Source organism: Bos indicus x Bos taurus, chromosome 6 (genome assembly GCF_003369695.1).
Source record: "Bos indicus x Bos taurus breed Angus x Brahman F1 hybrid chromosome 6, Bos_hybrid_MaternalHap_v2.0, whole genome shotgun sequence".
NCBI lineage: Eukaryota > Metazoa > Chordata > Mammalia > Artiodactyla > Bovidae > Bos > Bos indicus x Bos taurus.
In genome coordinates, this window is record NC_040081.1 from 83,447,058 (window position 1) to 83,469,867 (window position 22,810).

General features: G+C 36.5%; 1 protein-coding gene across 1 annotated transcript in view; it reads right to left on the reverse strand.

Moving 5' to 3' along the window:
- UBA6 (ubiquitin like modifier activating enzyme 6) overlaps positions 1 to 22,810 on the reverse strand; it is an 87,431-nt gene that overhangs the window by 39,886 nt on the left and 24,735 nt on the right. Inside the window, exons 4-10 of the mRNA XM_027544635.1 lie at positions 22,289 to 22,317; positions 20,029 to 20,123; positions 19,379 to 19,490; positions 11,648 to 11,728; positions 9,332 to 9,454; positions 6,814 to 6,937; positions 1,108 to 1,211 (exon numbers count right to left, since the gene is read on the reverse strand). Of these exons, the coding sequence (XP_027400436.1) occupies positions 1,108 to 1,211; positions 6,814 to 6,937; positions 9,332 to 9,454; positions 11,648 to 11,728; positions 19,379 to 19,490; positions 20,029 to 20,123; positions 22,289 to 22,317 (668 nt within the window). The remainder of the gene's footprint in view (positions 1 to 1,107; positions 1,212 to 6,813; positions 6,938 to 9,331; positions 9,455 to 11,647; positions 11,729 to 19,378; positions 19,491 to 20,028; positions 20,124 to 22,288; positions 22,318 to 22,810) is intronic.

Consider the following 22,810-nt stretch of genomic DNA (forward strand, 5'->3'; position numbering starts at 1 on the left):
CTAATACGTTTTAACTGAAATGTAAAGTAGCTATCATTCCCTGGTTACTCAGTTTCTTACTACCTCACTTTATATTTTTAATGTTAAATGCAACTGGACAACCTACTCCACATAATAAATTTGGAAAACTTAAACATGTGTGTGTGCACTCGGAAAAATCTATTATCTTAATCGAAGAGCTACATTATGTTTTCTGATACCAAGTTTCAAGACTTGTTATATCTGACAAGACTTGAATATTACCCAGTTAAAATTTTTTGTGTGGAGCAAAGAACACACGAAGGCCAAAAAACTCAACAAACAAGACAATAAACCACCCCCTCTGAAAAAAACCCCACCAAACCCAATCTTAAATTTATTGAGGCATAAGTTGAAGCATAATTAAAAACTAGGGACAATAGGAAGAGGAAGCAATGCTGGGGCAGATTTGACAAGATGCAGTATTTTAATCTGTTGTTTTGCTCTAACTCTGGGCTGAACAAAACCTTGCAGAGGACTTCAGTTAATAATTGTTCTGGAAAAGAAGTTAGTCAAGTCAACACCTTGAGAACTTTCAAGAAAAAAGAGATATATTAGACTACTTATAATGAGAAGTGGCCTAAGGATTTAAGAAGTTAGCCTCTCAGCAAGAGGCTCCTTAATTCCTTGATAAAAGTAGTCTCTACATTCTCTTTAAACAGATACATACATTTCCTTTCAATCTCAGTTTATAGGAATTATTTAACATATCTAACATACACCTTCGTGAAACCCCAAAAAATTAAAATCTAAAAACCTGGAATAACAAATATGATAAATAAAAGAAATATTTCTTCTGCTTTAAAAATGTAACTGAATAATAAAACAAAATATATACTGAATCAATGCTTGTTAAACTTTTCAAATACATATTAGTTACATCTTCTGTCTTAGGAAGTAATTATAAGAAGTATGATCAACTCCCTGAATTTTTTTTGTTAATGTCGGTTTATTTCCATTGATTTCATTTTCCTCAAAGTGGGTACAGATTAAAAAACAAAATCCCTTCAACGAGTAATTTTATTGTTTTTTTTTTCTCTCTTGCCATTCTTCCGTAAAGAAATATATTTAAGAAAAAAAAATACTTACAAAGCAGAATGTTTTAGAAGTCTTAACTTGAATAGCTATGCCTCCATGTAAATAAGGTTCCAGTTCTGTAGTATCACCAATGCTAAAAGAAAATGGTGATACCACTACAAGAAGGGAAAAAAGAAAACCATTATCTACTGATATGAGTATTTAATTTGAAAGTTTATGATCAAAAAGATGTTAATTTTTCCTAATTTAAAAAATTAAGAAGATTTCAGTATAAATCTTTTCTATTTCAGGGGGTGTGTGGGTAGGTGGAAGTTGGGTAGCTAGACAGATTATCTTTCCAATATGAATATAAGGACTTAAACGTGAAAACACCCAAGAAAACTTGGAAGGAAAAAAGGAAATGAGAGGTGCTTATTATTAGGTATTAAAATACTTTATGAAGCCTCAATAATTAATATTCTGGTATGTGTTATATACATAGTAGATAATAATACAACTGTGATACTGGCTCATGAATAGAAAGGCAGAAAGATTTATTATTCAGTAACAGACCCGCAAAAGACAAAATTAAGGTGGTACCACAAACCAGTAAAGAAAAGATGACTCAATAAATTTTGGGGGAAAAAAGTCACGTGGGGAAGTACTCCAAATGGACATAAGTTTTAAATGTCAAAAAGATTATTAGATAAGAGTAAGGGATAAAAATTTCTTTAAAACTTTGCAGTAAGGAAGGCATTTCTAATTATGACTCAAAAACATCTAAGAAAAAATAGAAAACTTTCACATCATATACACACAGTAAAAGCCATCACAAAGTCAAATTCCACATTACAAAAAAGTGTTTGTGACTCATATTAAAAAAAAAAACAACCCTTAGCAAATATGCCCCATATATTAGGAGTTTGGGGGAAAATGATCAATAATACTCATTAAGAAAATGGGTAAAGGATAGGTGACTCACATTAAAGGAAAATGAAACAGCTCTAAAGCTTAAGAAAAGATACTTAACCTCATTCATAATACATAAAATGCAAATCAAAATTATACTATACCATATTCAAGAGACCATGAAATACTATGAGCCATAAAGGGGAGAGGAGGAGACTATTCTACACTAATGATATGAAAAGACCATCGAGATCTTTAGTTTAATGGACACGCAAAGGGTTTCTATTCATAAGATGCTACCTTGTATGTAAAAATGCCTAAGGAAAGCCTGGAAGGGCATCTAATAAACTAAGAAGAATGAACAGATAAGAATGAGAGGGAGCCAAAGGTGGGCAGTAAAGTTTTTCATTGTAAACATCTGCCTTCTTTTTCTTTTGAATGATTTGCTTATTCCAAAAATTTAATTAAATAAAAAAGCCTTATATATTAACTAGACAGAAAAGACCAGCAGAGTAAACATTGAACTTAGTTGCCGTTAATTCTGGAGTAGAGGGGAGAGGTCTGAAACAGTACTCGTTTTTAACTCTATTTAAACATATATATATACACACACATATACACATATATATACACACACACATATATAAAGAATGAGTTCAATTCAGTCGCTCAGGTGTGTCCGATTCTTTGTGACCCCATGAACCGTAGCACGCCAGGCCTCCCTGTCCATAACCAACTACCGGAGTCCACCCAAACCCATGTCCATTGAGTCGGTGATGCCATCCAACCATTTCATCCTCTGTCGTCCGCTTCTCCTCCTGCTCTCAATCTTTCCCAGCCATCAGGGTCTTTTCAAATGAGTCAGCTCTTCGCATCAGGTGGCCAAAGTACTGGAGTTTCAGCTTTAGCATCAGTCCTTCCAATGAACACCCAGGACTGATCTCCTTTAGGATGGACTGGTTGCATCTCCTTGCAGTCCAAGGGACTCTCAAGAGCCTTCTCCAACACTACAGTTTAAAAGCATCTATTCTTCGGCGCTCAGCTTTCTTCACAGTCCAACTCTCACATCCATACATGACCACTGGAAAAACCATAGCCTTGACTAGACAGACCTTTGTTGGCAAAGTAATGTCTCTGCTTTTCAATATGCCATCTAGGTTGGTCATAACTTTCCTTCCAAGGAGTAAGTGTCTTTTAATTTCATGGCTGCAATCACCATCTGCAGTGATTTTGGAGCCCCCCAAAATAAAGTCTGACACTGTTTCCCCATCTATTTGCTATGAAGTGATGGGACCGGATGCCAGGATCTTAGTTTTCTGAATGTTGAGCTTTAAGTCAACTTTTTCACTCTCTTCTTTCACTTTCATCAAGAGGCTCTTTAGTTCTTTTTCACTTTCTGCCATAAGGGTGGTGTCATCTGCATATCTGAGGTTATTGGTATTTCTCCCAGCGATCTTGATTCCAGCTTGTGCTTCCTTCAGCCCAGCGGTTCTCATGATGTACTCTGCATAGAAGTTAAATAAGCAGGGTGACAATATACAACCTTGACATACTCCTTTTCTTATTTGGAACCAGTCTGTTGTTGCATGTCGGTTTCTCAAGAGGCAGGTCAGGTGGTCTGGTATTCCCATCTCAAGAAGAATTTTCCACAGTTTATTGTGACCCACACAGTCAAAGGCTTTGGCATAGTCAATAAAGCAGAAATAGGATGTTTTTCTGGAACTCTCTTGCTTTTTCAATGATCCACTGGATGTTAGCAATTTATATCAAGAATAAACATATACTATTTTAGTCATTTAAAAATGCTTTTCAAGTAACAGGAAAATTACTTTAAAGCAGTAAAGTATCAATTAATAAATATCAGGGGACAAAAAGACTTATCAATTGCTCCTCTACTTAAATATTCTTTCTCTGCTCAAAGAATTTTTCATGCAAAATGTGGGTTTTCTTTATTTTCATTTCTTGTTATCCAGTGATTTCTCCTTTCATAAATATAGCCCCAAGATTTGGATCCAGCACCACAGTCCACCACTGAATGGACCCCAAAACAAAAAAGGATACTCTTAAATAACTGAGTCAATTTATGCAAAAATAGACACAAAATTTTTAACATCAATAATCTGAACCTATATTTTACATATTTAGATACAGTCTGAGAAACAAAATACAATAGATTTATTACCAAAGCTTCTTAAAAATAGATTCAAAATTGTTTTGCTATGAAGAGCTCATAACAGGGACTGACTTTTTTCTCCCCTAAGGATCCATTTTTGTAGTCATTAAAAGAAAAAAAGGTAATCAGTTTACCACCAGTCTATACACTAATCACATAATTACATGTTCAGATGCCCTAAAGATAAAACTGAGTCACTCTCAGCTGAACAGGTGTAAACATGCTGTCAGTGAGTTACACAATGTAAAGCAATGTCTTTACCTCTTTTACACATGGCTGGAGGAAAATCATAAACTATGAAACTAATGATGCCATACATTTATTCTCTTCAATTTCAAATGGCCTTAAATGAAACCTGGTAACTTTTGGATTTTTAAAACTGTTTATTCTCTTCAGATCTCTGCCCTTGACACCTTATCTCTCCTTTGGGTCATGATTTCACCTTAGTCTACTAACAAAACAGACTCCTTCAGTTTCCTGCCAATAAGTCCACAAATCTGCCTGCAGTTAACATTCATTCATCCCTTTTTTCCAAGTCACTGAACAAAAAAGTATCTTCACTTGAATACTTCACTGTCACTTCCCCTAAACAGCCTAGACTGTACTCATCTTCTCTCCAAAATTTGCTCCCTTTTTTGCACTCCCTAATGTGTGAATAAATAAGGTGTCAGAATCTTCACTTATCTACCATGAGATAACAGTATGTCTCTTGCTATCTCAACTCCCACTGTAGAGCTGCTATATCTGTAAGTTCCTTGAATTCTGTCTTGTTTCTTATTGCTTGCTTCTGTACAGAATACTCTTATCACCATCTTCCTAAGCGAACACAACCAGTTATAATCAAGATACCCCAACTCTACTGCTGCTACACCAAAACTGGCAGGGATCCTTGCTAAGGTTAGAGTTCTCAGAATGCCTTTTCTCTGTAACACCACTGCCTAATGTTAGTATCTCCTTACATTGTGTGGATAACAATAAACTGTGGAAAATTCTTAAAAAATGGGAATACCAGACCACCTTACCTGCCTCCTGAGAAATCTGTATGCAAGTCAAGAACCAATAGTTAGAACCAGACATGGAACAATGGACTGGTTACAAATTGGGAAAGGAGTACATCAAGGCTGTATGTCGTCACCCTGCTTATTTAAGTTATATGCAGACTACATTGTGTGAAATGCTGGATTGGAGGAAGCACAAGCTGGAATCAAGATTGTTGGGAGAAATATCAATAACCTCAGATACGCAGATGATACCACCCTTATGGCAGAGAGGAAAGAGGAATTAAAGAGCCTCTTGATGAAGGTGAAAGAGGAGGGAGAAAAAGCTGGCTTAACACTAAATATTCCCTAAATGTCCACCGGCAGACGAATGGATAACGAAGTTGTGGTACATATACACAATGAAATATTACATAGCTATAAGAAGGAATGCATCTGAGTCAGTTCTAATGAGGTGGATGAAACTGGAGCCTATTATACAGAGTGAAGTAAGTCAGGAAGAGAAACACGAATACTGTATGTTAACACACATACATGGAATTTATAAAGACAGTAATAACGACCCTATATTCAAGGCAGCAAACGAGACACAGATATAAAGAACAGACTTTTGGACTCTGTGGGAGAAGGCGAGGGTGGGAAGATTTGAGAGAATAGCACTGAAACATGTATATTACCATACGTAAAATAGACGTCCAATGCAAGTTTGATGCATGAAGCAGGGAATTCAAAGCTGGTGCTCTGGGACAACCCAGAGGGATGGGGTGGGGGGTTTGGGATGAGGGTAAACATGTGCACCTGTAGATATCTACCTGTGGCTGATGGCAAAATCATCACAATATTGTAAACTAATTATCCTCCAATTAAATAATTAAGAAAAAAAACTCAACATCCAAAAAACTAACATCATGGCATCCAGTCCCATTACTTCATGGCAAATAGATGGGAAAACAATGGGAACAGTGACAGACTTTGTTTTCTTGGGCTCCAAAATCACTGCAGATGGTGACTGAAGCCATGATATTAAAAGACGCTTGTTCCTTGGAAGAAAAGTTATGACAGACCTAGAGAGCATGTTAAAAAGCAGAAAGATTACTTTGCTGACAATGGTCCATATAGTCAAAGCTAGGTTTTTTCCAGTAGTCATGTATGCATGTGAGAGTTGGACTATAAAGAAAGCTGAACGCCAAAGAATTGAGGCTTCTGAACTGTCGTGTCGGACAAGACTCTTGAGAGTCCCTTGGACTGCAAGGAGATCAAACCAGTCAATCCAAAAGGAAATCAACCTTGAATATTCATTGGAAGAACTGATGCTGAAGCTGAAGCTCCAATACATGGCTACCTGATGTGAAGCATTGACTCATTAGAAAAGACCCTGACACTGGGAAAGACTGAAGGCAGGAGAAGTGTCGACAGAGGACGAGATGGTTGGATGGCATCACCAACTCAATGGACATAAGTTTGAGCAAGCTCAAGGAGATGATGAAGGACAGGGAAACCTAGTGTGCTGCAGTTCATGGGGTTGCAAAGAGTTGCACACGACTGAGCAACTAAACAACAAGTTGGATTGAATGTCTTAAGGTGAAGAACTGGATCACCCCTTTTGAGTTGATGGTGTGTTCTCAAAAAGTAGAGTTCTGAACTATAAATGCACTGAATAATGAATAAGTATAAACAAATTAATAAACATAAACTTACCAGTTATTTGTTGTGTGGATCCATTTAAGCCTGTCATTCCATTAATTTCTCGAAATGTTAGGAACTGTCCTGTTTCAAGTTTGTGAGGATGATTTTCAAGGCAAGTGACAATGCCAGGATTAGCCTAGAAATAAAGAGCAAAAACAAGTTCACATAGTCCTTTTTTATACAAATTCCAAATCTCACATAAAAAGGACCATGTTGTCATAAAATTCTCAAAACAACCAAAATTGCAAGCCATTCCTCTCCTTCCATCATAAACACAAATATTTAAAGAACTGTCACAAAACAGTGACAGCCGTATCATTTTTTATGAATGTTTATAACTTCTTGGTTCAGCAGAAATATATATCACAAGCAGTTCAAATATTTCACAAATTCAAGGATTCCTGTGATTTATAAAAAATACTCAAAGTGACTGAATTCAAGTTTTAAAGTCATTTATGAAAGACTCATCACTTCATGGCAAATAGAAGGGGGAAAAGTAGAAGCAGTGACAGATTTTCTCTTCTTGGGCTCCAAAATCACTGTGAATGGTGACTGCAGCCATGAAATTAGAAGACACTGGTTTCTTAGAAGGAAAGCAATGACAAACCTAGACAGTATATTCAAAATCAAAGACATCACTTTGCCAACAAGGGGCTGTACAGTCACAACTATGGTCTCACATGTGCGGATGTGAGAGCTGAATCACAGAGAAGGCTGAGCACCAAAGAATTAATGTTTTCAAATTGTGGTGTTACAGAAGACTCTTGAGAGTTCCTTGGACACTGATGAGATCAAACCAGTCAGTCATAAAGGAAATCAACCCTGAATACTCATCAGAAGGACTGATGCTGAAGCTGAAGCTCCAGTACTTTGGCCACTTGATACCAAAAGCCAACTCACTGGAAAAGACCCTAAGGCTAGGAAAGATTGAGGGCAAGAGGAGAAGAGAGCAGCAGAGGATGAGATAGTTGGACAGTATCACTGATGCAGTGGACGTGAACCTGGGCAAACTCTGGGTAATACTGAAGGACAGGGAGGCCTGGTGTGCTGCGGTCCATGGGGTCATGAAGAGTCAGACATGACTTACTGACTGAACAACAATAACAACAACATGAAAGACTGTGTACATAAAAGATGAGTCTAAGTTTGAAAATCAAAGAAATCTAAGAATGAAGGATGGAAATTTAATGCTAGGAAAGTGATATTAACAGTATAAAGCTGCAACACTTTAAATCAAAGAAATAGTATATAGTCCTGCATATCAGGTAAAAATAGAAGAAATTAGCTTATCTCATCTAAGAGGGTGCATGAGATACAGCAGACAAATAGAAATTTCCTAACTGCATATAAGCCAACCATTGCTTAAATAAGGTGATAATGATTTAATTTATATAAAACCTAATAAAATTATTATTATCTCATAATTGTGTAGATTCTAAAAATTCTCTTGCTGTTTAATGATTTGAGAAATACAATTAAGACCAAAAACATGTAGAAAAAATTAATGTAATGTGGGTTTACTATTAATACTATCTCAAGAATAATAGAATTCATAAGGACCTTAAGGAGAAATGACTTGCAGATAAGTTAAATGAAGACTATAGGATATTTTTCTGATTTTTTATGGCTAGTTTCCATATTTACTGCACTGTTTAATAAAAGAAAATATCAGTGCAATACAAGATTCCTTGGAGCTTATTCTAACTCTATAATATTCTCAGGGACAAACTAACAATAACTAGAGAAGGTAAAAGGCTGAACAACAAACTATTCTGTAAGCAAACAGATACAAAAAATGACTTTTTAATGAATTTGCCTTAAAAAGTGGTGAGAATGCCAACATTAACACTGGGTTTAAAAACAAAGCAAAAAGACAGAAGCACAAATACTACTGAAAGTATATTTTCACCCTTTGTACTTGGCTTCTTTTGAGCTTTAATGGAAACTGATTATAAAGAGTGCAAATAAAGTTAGTGATTTAGGCTAAAAGGAAACAGTAGTAAAAGTGGATCATAATAGTTTCTCCAATTGTTTTAGGTAATAAAAAATTAAGCTTGCATGACATTAAGAGAACACAGTTAGAAAATTCAGACCTTTTGATTTGACGGTTAATTAACTCTTAAGGTTTCATCCTCCTCCAAATTTTTAGAAATATTTCAAATTAGAAAAGCTTTTGTCTGTGATGACTTAAGTGTCCATCTTCCTGGAGTCAAGAGTGTCGGGCCAAGTGACTTATGGCACACCTAATACATCTATGATCTGACACAATAAATTGTTCAGTAAACACTGATTCACAATTAATGTCCCATAGGAACATGACATAAAACAAAATTAAAATTAATGATATCAGCAAATGCTGATCTATCAATTATTAAATGTTAGATGGAAACCAGAATACTTTCTTAATATTCCAACTTCAATTTTAATCAAATAAAAAAGACTGTGTATTACAATATTTTGCTAATATTACCTTTTAAAAACATCAACTTAAAAATCAATCATAAACAATAATACACATATATAATCATACTTGCGTTATATCTGAAATGAAAATTTCTTTTGGTTCTTCTCCTGTTGTATCTAAAACTTCAAATTCATCACCAAAATCACAAAACAACCGTGACCAAATTCCATGTACATCTGCACTGATGAACTGTGAAATGAAAAAACAAGTTCAAGCTTAATACATTTATATAAAGAAAAAAACTCAACTATCTTTGGACCCTCTGGTGACCATTTTATTTATAATTAAGCATATTCTTTGAGATATAAAGTGATCACAAATATGATAAATTATTTGTAAAGTGGTTTCAGAATCGAGAGTTTAGGTATTTAGGATTGGATATTAGTGTCACAAAACTAGACGCAACATCAGCACATCATTGGATTTACATCATTCTGTAATTTTACAGAATTACATCATTCTGTTATTTTTAAATAACAAAAACTCCTGCCTTATCCTAAAAATCAAGCACAGAATATAAGAAAGAGATACCTTGGTTTAATAGTCTAGCAGTGAATTCTTGTTTTTCATTTTAGAAAAGCAGAATGGAGTGTCCATTCACCAAAAGCGGTAGAGTTAGAGGAAAACAAAAGAGAGCTAAAAGCTAAGAGTGAGTCATCAGAAAAGGGACTGAGGAACAGAGCACATCGAAGTCAGGAAAGGTAAAAACCAAATTCTTAAACACAGTCATAAATGTGTTCTTGAAAGTGATTTTTATTCCATACACACACACAGACACATACTCTGTTCTAAGAAAATATAAAGAAATTGTTCTTGTGCTTATTTTTAGATACTGATAATAAAGAAAAATTCTTAATCTGTAACACACATGATACTGTATAAACTGATATTTTTCCAAGAAAAACTAGCCTATTCATATTTAGGCATAAGAATGTAGCTCATTAAAATGACTTATACTCCCTATCAAATAAAGTCATAAAACGGTTAACAGATTACCTTCTACTTGATCATGCACTGCCTTTACTATTGAAATAGCTATTTACAGCATTCTTTATGAGTCATGAAACAGAAGAAAGTTAGAAACTTTTAAGTTTGCAAATTGAAAAACAATTTCTTTGCAAAACTTTAAAGTATGGATAAATGTATCCATCACACAAACAAAAATTTTAGTTTATAAACTAGTATAATTGGAGAAGGCAATGGCACCCTACTCCAGTACTCTTGCCTGGAAAATCCCATGGACAGAGGAGCCTGGTGGGCTAGAGTTCATGGGGTTGCCCAGGGACAAGGGAGCCTGGTGGGCTGCCATCTATGGAGTCGCACAGATTCAGACACGACTGAAGTGACTTAGCAGCAGCATAATTACTTTATAAAACTTCTCTCCCCTGTTCGAAGTTTAATGACTACTATATATCTTATTCATCTTAATAATTTATGAACTATGGCACAAATGTTCTATAAGGTATATATATGCTATGTAAATACCACAGTCCAAAAATTTTCAGCACATCTATCTGATACAGAATGATGATAGTTCAGTGCCTATCTCAAAGGAACAAATAGCATTTTTCTTTTTTCAAAGGAATAAAGGACTCCAATAAAGAAGTGCAGTTAGTAGTATGTATTCAACTGCAGGGGATGAATTATGATTTGTCCCATCTAGACCTCTTTCCAGTCTTCTGAGTATCATCACTACTTATCTAATTATTTTGGACAAAAATTTCAGAGTCATTCTTGATCATTCTTTCCTTCACAACTCTCATTTATCCATGCTCAATCCATTAGTCTTTTTTACAAAGGATACTTCAAATTCAACAACTTTTCACAATCTCTATTTTCATCTCTTTTGAAAAAGGCACCAGCATCTCTCACTTGGACTACTTACTGCATTAGCCCCTAACAGGTCTGGCCACCTCTATTCTACTTTTACAATTCAACAGTTCTTTCTTTTTGGTCTCATGATCCCTTCATGTTCTTAAAAATTATTGACAATCAAATGAGCTTTTGTTTATGTGGGTTAAATCTACTGATAATCACTGCGTTAGAAAGAAAAGCCAACATAAACACACATTCCTTCAGCTGTTAGAGCAATGATATCACCATCAAGTAGACTCTGGAAACTCTACTGCACCCCATAAGAGAATCAAAGTGAAAAAGGCAAATAACATTTCAATAATATTTTAAAAATAGTTTGACTTTGCAGACCCTAAGAAAGGATCTCAGGGACCCTCAGTGTCCTTGGATCACACTTTGAAAATCAAAATTAAAAATATTACTCATGTAAGAAGTTTCTTGTGCAATTCACTGAAAAGCTACAAATTCTAATAGTGAAAGTGCATTTTCTTTGGTAAACTATGTGTCATTATTAAGTGATATTATCACCTTAATTGGAGGGCACTGAGAGCGGCAGAAGTCATTGATCTTCTTCTGCACTGAAAGTTTCATCTCCGTCAATACTACACACTGTTAAGAAGGATACAAGAAATTAAAGGTTAAAAAATAAACAATTATTTTGGTAGTGCACAACTTCTAACTCAGAAGCATCCCAGTTTGCACTCTGCTAAAAATACATTGTTTTCTTTGGAAAAAATACTAACCTACTGTATTCCATTTTAAGGTTAACACCTTCACAGATATAGAACAGCAAAAGTGAAAGTAACATACACTGACATCTCTAGGTATCTACAGTGGGATTGGTTCCAGAACCAAAACCTGTGGACATTCAAGTCCCTTACATAAAATGGCATAGTACATACAGGGAAAAACCTGCCCACACTGAATTCAATTGCCAGTACAGACTTCACAATTAGAAGCAAACCTTAACATTCTCTATGGTATATATGCATCCAAAATGATTGGAGATTTTACTTTATCTGTTACTGCCATGGAGCTGCTAAGCTACTCATCAGAGTGTAAATTAAATGCTAGTTTAAAAGGATAACAATTACATTTTTAAAAAGACACATTAGTTGGCTTAAGTTCAGTTCAGTCGCTCAGTTGTGTCTGACTCTTTGCGACCCCATGAATTGCAGCACACCAGGCCTCCCTGTCCATCACCAACTCCCAGAGTTCACTCAGACTCACGTCAAGTCAGTGATGCCATCCAGCCATCTCATTCTATGTCGTCCCCTTCTCCTCCTGCCCCCAATCCCTCCCAGCATCAGAGTCTTTTCCTATGAGTCAACTCTTCGCATGAGCTGGCCAAAGTACTGGAGTTTCAGCTTCAGCATCATTCCCTCCAAAGAAATCCCAGGGCTGATCTCCTTCAGAATGGACTGGTTGGATCTCCTTGCAGTCCAAGGGACTCTCAAGGGTCTTCTCCAACACCACACTTCAAAAGCATCAATTCTTCGGCGCTCAGCCTTCTTCACAGTCCAACTCTCACATCCATACATGACCAATGGAAAAACCATAGCCTTGACTAGACGGACTTTTGTTGGCAAAGTATTGTCTCTACTTTTGAATATGCTATCTAGGTTGGTCATAACTTTCCTTCCAAGGAGTAAGCGTCTTTTAATTTCATGGCTGCAGTCACCATCTACAGTGATTTTGGAGCCCCCCCAAAAAAGTCTGACACTGTTTCCACTGTTTCCCCATCTATTTCCCATGAAGTGATGGGACCGGATGCCATGATCTTCGTTTTCTGAATGTTGAGCTTTAAGCCAACTTCTTCACTCTCCTCTTTCACTTTCATCAAGAGGCTTTTGAGTTCCTCTTCACTTTCTGCCATAAGGGTGGAGTCATCTGCATATCTGAGGTTATTGATATTTCTCCCGGCAATCTTGATTCTAGCTTGTGCTTCTTCCAATCCAGCGTTTCTCATGATGTACTCTGCATATAAGTTAAATAAGCAGGGTGACAATACACAGACTTGACATACTCCTTTTCCTATTTGGAACCAGTCTGTTGTTCCATGTCCAGTTCTAACTGTTGCTTCGAGATTCGACAGATATACATCACATCTTTGTTTTACGACAGTGTTACTAGTCAAACAACCAAGTTCTGTTATTTAAGATAGCAAATTATCATTTTCAATGCTTACTTTTTTATCAAAACCCAGTGAGATAAGCAAATTAAGTTTTATAATCAGATTTTATCATATCTGAAAAACTCATGAAAGGCCAAAATATTTTATTACGGTCAATTATCAATCAAAAATGTCAAAAGCAGGTCAAATCTCACAGTCTGGAGCTTTCCTTGATGCTGCTTCCAGGAAATGAATAACTCACTTTCACTACCAATATCTATCTGGGTGTGGATTTAGTTTTATCTAGCTTAGAACACGATGTGCTTCCTACAGAGAGGTAATTCTCCATAGCTCTCCCACTTGGTATTGCCATGAATGCAAGGCTCTGACCATTCTTTACGTGGGTTGTTTCTCAGGACTGCATTCGCCTGGTGCAAACTTGAGAAATGAGATAATGTCTCCCCTGGGACAAAGAACAAGCTTATTCATTGCTTGCTATAAAAAGGCAGGTTCCCCAAGCTCAATGTTCCTTTCTTCTAAAGGAACCCACCACATGTGCAGGCATCCACTGAGCCCTCTGCACAGCACGGGGGAGATGTGGAGGAAGGCAGGAGGAAACAAGGCAAATGTCATGCTCACACTTACCAGCTCAGGAGTAATTAAGTCCTTAGTCTCTGACCCAGGAATCTCATGTTTTCTGCTAGCATCCATGAAACTGTAACAAGCTAACTTATTAGCTTTCAAATTCGGTAAAATCAAATCTTATTAGACTCAGTACATACTGAGTCTAACAGTACTTACTGAGCCTGGTCTGTGTTTCACCAATGCTGGAAAATTCCCAAGCACCGTTTATTTGAATAAGCCTTTCTCTAGAAGTCCAACCCCATGAATTAGAGCTTTTTACTCAAGCTATCATTTTTTAAAATTTCTCTTTCATATATTCTTTCTGTATGCTGTAGTCTCAAAAATATCCTCAGCTCTATCCTTCAGTCCATTAATTCTTACATGCACTGTTTAATCTACTCATTAAGTTTTAACTTTTAGGACTATTTTTTCCATTTCAAAAAGTTCTATTTGTTATATCTGCCTAACTGCTTTCACTAGTATCTTATTTTCATATTGTATATTTAATCTCTTCTTATAAGATTTAGTTTGAACATTTTATAGTCCCCATCCAATAATTCTATTATCTGAAATTCTTGGAGGTTTAGCTCTATTGTTTGCTATATCCACTGACTCTTGATCATGCTGAACTTTTTCCTGTCTTATTATTTTGTATTATGAACACAGCCTCATAGGGGCTTTACACATTAGAATAAACTGTGGCTTGGTTGAGGATATATGCTGCTACATCTTTGAGTTTTGTTTCTTTCTGGCATTACAGTGTATCACCAGCTCAGTACTACGTTTTAACGTTAAGTTCTCAGCTTGGAAAATTTAAATTCATATCAAACTTATGTGAGGGCATGCCTATGGTTAAGAAGTCCCAGAGAAGATCTTTTTTTTTTTTTTTTAATCCAGAGTTCCAGAGAGCTCTGTGTGAATCACAACAAACCGTGGAAATTCTTAGAGATGGGAGCTTCAGACCACCTTCCCTGTCTTCTGAGAAACCTGTATGTGGGTCAAGATGCAACAGTTTAAATTGGACATGGAACAACTGACTGGTTCCAAACTGTGAAAGGTGTATGATAAGGCTGTATACTGTCACCTTATTTATTTAACTTCTATGCAGAGTATGTGCTGTGCTCATGTGCTGAGTTGTGTCTGACTCTTTAAGACATTATGGACTGTAGCCTGTTAGGATCTTCTGTCCATGGAATTTTCCAGGCAAAAATACTAGAGTGGGTTGTCATTTCCTACTCCAAGGGAATATTCCTGACCCAGGGATCAAATCTGCATCTCTGGTGTCCTCTGCATTGCTAGGAGAATTCTTTACCACTGCACCACTTGGAGGAGAAGGCAATGGCAACCCACTCCAGTACTCTTGCCTGGAAAATCCCATGGACGGAGGAGCCTGGTAGGCTGCAGTCCATGGGGTCACTAGGAGTGGGACACAACTGAGAGACTTCACTTTCACTTTCATGCACTGGAAAAGGAAATGACAACCCACTCCGGTGTTCTTGCCTGGAGAATCCCAGGGGGAGCCTGGTGGGTTGCCATCTCTGGGGTCACACAGAGTTGGACATGACTGAAGTGACTTAGCAGCAAGAGCAGCACCACCACTTGGGAAACCCATATGTAGAGTACATCAAGTGAAATGTCGGGCTGGATGAATCACAAGCTGGAATCAAGATTGCCAGGAGAAACATCAACAACCTCATATATGCAGATGATACTGCCCTAATGGCAAAAAGTGTAGAGTAACTAAAAAGCTTCTTGACAAGTGGGAAAGAGCAGAGTGAAAAAGCTGGCATGGAATTAAACATTCAAAAAACTAAGATCATGGCATCTGGCCCCATCATTTCATGGCAAACAGAAGGGGAAAAAGTAGAAGCAGAGACAGATTTTCTCTTCCTAGGCTCCAAAATCACTGCAGTTGGTGACTGCAGCCATGAAATTAAGACACTTACTCCTTGGAAGGAATACTATGACAAGCCTAGACAGCATATTAAAAAGCAGAGACATCACAAAGATCCTTATAATCAAAGCTATGGTTTTTCCAGTAGTCATGTATGGATGTGAGAGCTGGACCATAAAGAAGGCTGAGTGCCAAAGAACTGTTGCTTTCAAACTGTGGCGCTAGAGAGGAGTCTTGAGAGTCCCTTGGACGACAAGATCATCAAACCAGTCAATCCTAAAGGAAATCAAACTTGAATATTCTTTGGAAGGACTGATGCTGAAGCTGTAGCTCCAATACTTTGGCCACCTGATGCAAAGAGCCAATTCAATGGGAAAGACATTGATGCTGGCAAAGACTGAAAGCTAAAGAAGAAGGGGGCAGCAGAGGATGAGATGGTTAGATACAATCACTGACTCAGTGAACATGAATTTGAGCAAACCCTGGGACATAGTAGAAGATAAGAGGAATCTGGCGTGCTGCAGTCCATGAGGTTTTAAAGAGCTGGACACGACCGAGTGACTAAACAACACCAACAAGAGAAAATAGACAAATTTTCTATTCTGATGGTCAAAGATTGTTCTAATACACCTTTTCATTAAGGGTGTAGCTTTCTGAGGTTCCAGAGAGTTACAAAGAGGTGGTAGGCCTCAATTATATATTGTATCTCATACAGACAAATTTTTATCTAGTTTCTGTGTGACCATTCCCAATTCCCAAGAAACGTGGTAACTGAGACAAGCAAACTCTGTCCAGAAAGTGAACACAGCCACAGTTAACTGGTTTCCTTTTAATTATCTATTCAATTTTGGTCTCTGAGCATTTCCCTTATACCATTTTGACCTCATGCAATCACTGAAAAAGAAGTCTATTAAGTAATTCTACTGTAGACAGTCTATTAAATATCTCTAGCAGGATGGATTTCAAGTTATCCAGTTAAGAATGGACAATTACAATAATCTTTAAGTGGGTGTGATACTGTCATTATCATAAGAAATACATATTTTGTCTTCATTCAAGGTTCCTAGCACATAGTTGTTACTGCTCTCGTGATTTCCTATGTAAGAGCTCAGGGGCATCTTTCATTATAATATTTAGTTTTGTTCTTTGGGACATATCTTCACAGTGAAAAAGGTGAAGTAAATGTCTTGTTTTTCATAACAAGTCCTTTCAGACACACCTGAGTTTATGTTAATGAGTTACTTTTGGAAAGCCCCTAAGGATGGGGGCTGGTTGTTAGGGGAATCAACCTTGGGCTGTAAGGTTCAGAACCTTCAGCCCTATCTCCCAGACCTCTTGCGCTGGAAACTGACTTAATCACCAATGGCCAATGTATACTATTATACATTTTTATATAAGTATACATTATATATAAGTCATTTTTGCTTACATAATAAAGCCTCCATAAAAATCCTTGAACCAGGGGCTTCAACATTTGGAGGTACTGGGAAGGTGGCGTACTGGAGAGGCCATGGAAACATGGCACCCATCCCCCCATCCCCTGACCTAGGCATCTCTTCTATCTGGCTGTTCCTGAGTCATAGTCTTTTATAATACAATAAACTCATAATCTAGTAAGTAAACTGTTTTTCTGAGTTTGTGTGCCGCTCTACTAAACTAACTGAACCTAAGGAGGGGGTTGTGAAAACATCTGATTCATAGCCAGCTCTGAGAAGCACATGTAACAACCTGAATTTGCAACTGGCATCAGAATAGGGCTCGAGGATGTGGGTTCTTATAGCACTGAGTCCTTAACCTGTGGGATCTGACACCATCTTCTCCAGGCAGAGTGTCAAGACAGAATTGAAGGACACCAAGCTAGGTGTCCAGAGTTGGAAAATTGCCTGGTGTACGGGGAAAAGGCATAAACATATAGTCACACAAGTGTCAGAAGTATTGAGATCTTAAGAAACACAGGAGTGCTTTATCCTAGACAATGGGTATCATAATATCACAGGAAAAAATGCAGTCACTTTCAGAACATCCCAGGCGTTGGGAATTTTTGTTTTTATTTGTTACCTAACGAAGACTGAACTGTTGATCCACATTATTTACTTCTGTGTACCTGGGCTATATATTACTCTTTGCCTATGGCCTTAGGACTTTTGCCTGGAAAATCCCATGGATGGAGGAGCCTGGTGGGCTGCAGTCCATGGAGTCGCTAACAGTCGAGCACGACTGAGCAACTTCACTTTCACTTTTCACTTTCATACACTGGAGAAGGAAATGGCAACCCACTCCAGTATTCTTGCCTGGAGAATCCCAGGGACAGAGGAGCCTAGTGGGCTGCCGTCTATGGGGTCGCACAGAGTCGGACATGACTGAAGCAACTTAGCAGCAGCAGCATGGCTTTAGGAAGAGTACAGTGTGCTTTCCTGCTCCTTTACTTTGGACTTGACGATGTGACCTGCTCTGGTCAACAAAATATTAATGGAAGTAACACAAAGAGAGGTTTGAAATGTGCTTGGAACGTGGCACTTGCTCCTTTGTATTTCTGCTACTGGTATGAGACCATGTCTCAGGTAGCCTCCTGGTCCCAGAAGAGAGGTTCATAGACCAGGACTCAGACTGTGGAATTCAAGTATAGCTAGAACAGCTGAATTCCAACTGACATCCAGAAGCATGAGAAAGAAACGCATGTTGCTATAAACCACTGAATTTGCAGTTTCTCATGCACGTTACTGTGAAAATAGCTGACTGATATAATTGCTTTGTAATTCTTAGGTCCTTGCCCTAAAACAAAGCACTTTAAAGGTATTATTCTAAGTCTTTTAACCTGAATTTTTTGATCTACTTAATAGACTATATTAAATCAGTACTTTACTAATACTTAATGATTTGCCTTCAGTTCAGTTCAGTCGCTCAGTCATGTCTGACTCTTTGCGACCCCATGGACTGCAGCATGCCAGGCCTCCCTGTCCATCACCAACTCCCGGAGTTTACGCAAACTCATGTCCATTGAGTCGGTGATGCCATCCAACCATCTCATCCTCTGTTGTCCCCTTCTCCTGACTTCAATCTTTCCCAGCATCAGGGTCTTTTCAAATGAGTCAGTTCTTCACATCAGGTGGCCAAAGTATTGGAGTTTCAGCTTCAACATCAGTCCTTCCAATGAACACTCAGGACTGATTTCCTTTAGGATGGACTGGTTGGATCTCCTTGCAGTCCAAGGGAGTCTCAAGAGTCTTCTCCAACACCACAGTTCAAAAGCATCAATTCTTTGGTGCTCAGCTTTCTTCACAGTCCAACTCTCACATCCAAACATGATTACTGGAAAAATCATAGCCTTGACTAGACAGACCTTTGTTGGCAAAGTAATGTCTCTGCTTTTTAATATGCTGTCTAGGTTGGTCATAACTTTCCTTCCAAGGAGTAAGTGTCTTTTAATTTCATGGCTGCAATCACCATCTGTAGTGATTTTGGAGCCCCCAAAAATAAAGTCTGACACTGTTTCCACTGGTTCTCCATCTATTTGCCATGAAGTGAGGGGACCGGATGCCATGATCTTCGTTTTCTGAATGTTGAGCTTTAAGCCAACTTTTAACCTTGGAATCTGTCAATAACATCTAATATAAAATGGAGTACTAACCTGGTATTTATCTAAGAAGGAGAGATCTGTGGTTTCATTTAAAGGAATAGAAGATGATGTAACATTAACATATGGATTTAATTCTGCAATATGTTGAAGTACAGCTTCAGCCCTAAAAAAACAAACACATACATACAAAAAAGAAAAAAGACTTTTACTACTCTTTTGTTCAAGAAACACATTCAATTCTTCAAATCTGGACACTTTGAAGACATTAGAGAAACCTAAATGTTACAAAATTTCAATGGGAATTTTAAACTAGAGAGGAAGAAAAGAAGCTAGACTTATTTTTACTATACAATCTTAAGATGTAGCACACTGTCATATTCCAGAGTAAGTCACACAATCTCAAAATATACATACCCTTATAGGCCAATGCTCCTTCATTTTCTTAAGAACAAAGCAATAATAAAGACCTACTTTAACAATCTCAAAGAAATTCATTCCTAAGTAGCAATGTGACAATATTAAAATTTTGAGAAACATAAATATTTACATGTCAGTACTTATTTGTCTGTGGTAGAGTGAATTTATGGTGATGAGTTAAATAGCTAAAACTGAATTGGTATTCTAGATTCAGAAAATGTTCTAAGTAACTGCAACATTAAAAAAAAAATCCTATGATAACACAACAAAATATCTATCTTCACCTGTTTCTTATATTAACAACATCATCTTCACAGAGAAAGAAGTTTGTTCCTAGATCCCATGCTTGGCATTTTTCTGTATCATGAATTGTAAGTGCCTTCAAAAAGGAGAAAAATATCTGTTAAAGTCAGGAGTAAATCAAGGATGTTCACTATCTCCAATATTATTTACACTGGGTTGGAACTATTAGCCTGTGTAATTAGACAACAGAAAGTAATTAAAATCCAGTTAGATCCATTCACAGATAATATGACTATAGACATCTAGAAATCCAGAAAAGATCACGGAAAAACTATTTTATTAGTATTATTTCTTTTATAAACACAACATATTTTTTAATGCCAGTATATTATTTTTTTGCAGAGATCAATGTTGTATTAACTTGAACATACCTTCATTATTCAACTGTGAAATGAGCTAAGATAAATCTTAAAAGCAGGGTTTTGATTACTTAAAATAGTAAAACTGTAATTCCAAGTTACAAAGACATTTATATAACCATATTTCTAGCTATTAATAGCTGTATACTAATGACAGTAAGAATTAACAATACTTTCCACTTATGACAGTTATCAATAACAATTCTCAATTAATTAAGTCAATAATAATTAACATGATGGTCATATTGTAATTCCATATAAACTTACTATATTTTGCTGTGGGTGTGTATGTATGTATTTTACAGATAGTACTGAACCCTAGTTGACTTTAAAAAATGAATACATTAGGCACATTACCATGCACTTACATTATTATGGCACCTTTGTATTATGAGAAAAGCTACTTTAAAAAACAGTAAGAGAATTTAAGTTTAGGAAAGTAGCATGTCATATAAATCAACATACATACAAAATTTTTAAAATTCACATAAACAAACTTTTCCAAATGGTCATGTTTAAAGTAAGAAAGATACTAACTGGAAAAAAGATATTTTTAACTTATATTACAAGCCACAAATATGGACACAGGGTATACCAAAATAGAAATATGTAGGGGCCGTCAAAATATTTAAGCATGTTCAACTTTGCTCAAGAATGAAATACCTTTTCTCATTCATCAGCATGGCATAAATCTAAAAGTTTAACAATATGCTCTATTGGTGGGAGTGAAGTGAATCAGGCATTATTGGTGGGCATGTGAAACTGCAAGGAAGAAAACAAAATCAGGGAAGGGAGATCTACTGATTAAAAGAAACCAAGTTCAGTATATGGGCTTTACCTGGATACGGATTAGAACAAATCAAATAAAAGAAAGGAAAATATGAACTTTAACTAGATACTTGATAGTTATGGTAGGCAGTCTTCTATGATAGCCCCAATGATTCATACCTCTTGATATTCAGGCTTTTGTGTTATCTCATCTCCTAAGTGACTATAATGACTTTAATGACTATGGCATATGTGATGGAATGTCACTTCAGAGATTAGGTTACAAAAGACCTGGCACATTACCCTTCTTATCTTTTGCTTGCTTACTCTGATGAAACAAGCTGCCATACTGTGAGCTGCCCTCTGGCAAGGGCCACATGGGAAGGAATTGAGGGTGACCTCCAATCAATAGCCAGCAAGGAACTGAGGTGGGAATGTGAACTGGCACATCCTTGCCACTGAATCCTACCAATAACTACATGAGTGAGCTTGGGAAGCAGACCCTTTCCCCAGCCTCAAGATGACTGCAGGCCCTGCCAATATGTTGACTGGAGCTTTGTGAGAGACGCTTAACCAGAGGAATTAGCAAAGTTACATCTAATTCCTGACCCAAAGAAAGTGATATAAATGCTGTATTTCAAATTGCTAAGTTTTGTTTGACGATAACAATGATATTTTTAAAATGTTAACGTTTTTAGGTATGAAAGTGATAATGTAGCTGTTTTCAAAAAACACCCTTATATTTTAGAGCTATATACTAAAATAACTTAAGAACAACGTAATAGGATTTCTGAAATTTATATCAAATAACTGGGCAGTTAGGGGGCAGTGGGGAATGAGATACATGAAACAAATTTCTCTATGAGCTGATAGCTGCACGTATGAGATGTGTACATGGGGTTTGCTAAAACTATTCGGTTTTTTTTAGTATAATTTTGAAATTTTCTATAATAAAAAGTATTATTAAAAAAGGAAAATAGAGAATTAAGACAATTTTTCTACTAAATGAAGAAGCAATAATTAAGCCAAAGTATAAATAATATTATCACTACCGATGAGGGGAAAAAGAGTTCATAAAAGTAATTCTTCTTATGAAGGACATTTACCCACTTACCTTAATCCCTGCAAGAACAAGATTCTTTGCTATAAAGGGGGAAAAAAAAATAGCTTAATATTAGGAATTGTATATTAGATATGTTTTCATGGAGTCTGTTCATATCTCTGACTAATTTTAACTCTTTTACTACTTTAAAAATATCAGTTTCTTAGAAAATAGAGATGAACAAAAAGGAATAAAAATAAAATTTGATTTCCATAATCAAACCACACTGAGATAATCACTCTTAAAATTTCAGTGTACACTTCCAGACATGCTGTTATGAATATGTGTGTGCTCTCTACCATAATTAATGGATACAGAAAAAGATCATTTACAGCTATTAACAACACCAAAAGAGAAGCAAGAGAGTCATAACTGGTTTCTCATGGAATAACGTGAAATAGTCTTGCCAAAAAAATAAATAATAAATAAAAATTGAATCTGATCAAGATTTTGGATCTAACTTCTTTTATAGAAAATAATACAAGGGAAAGGAATTAAATTATTTAAATTATGTTGCTCAAAAGCATCATATAA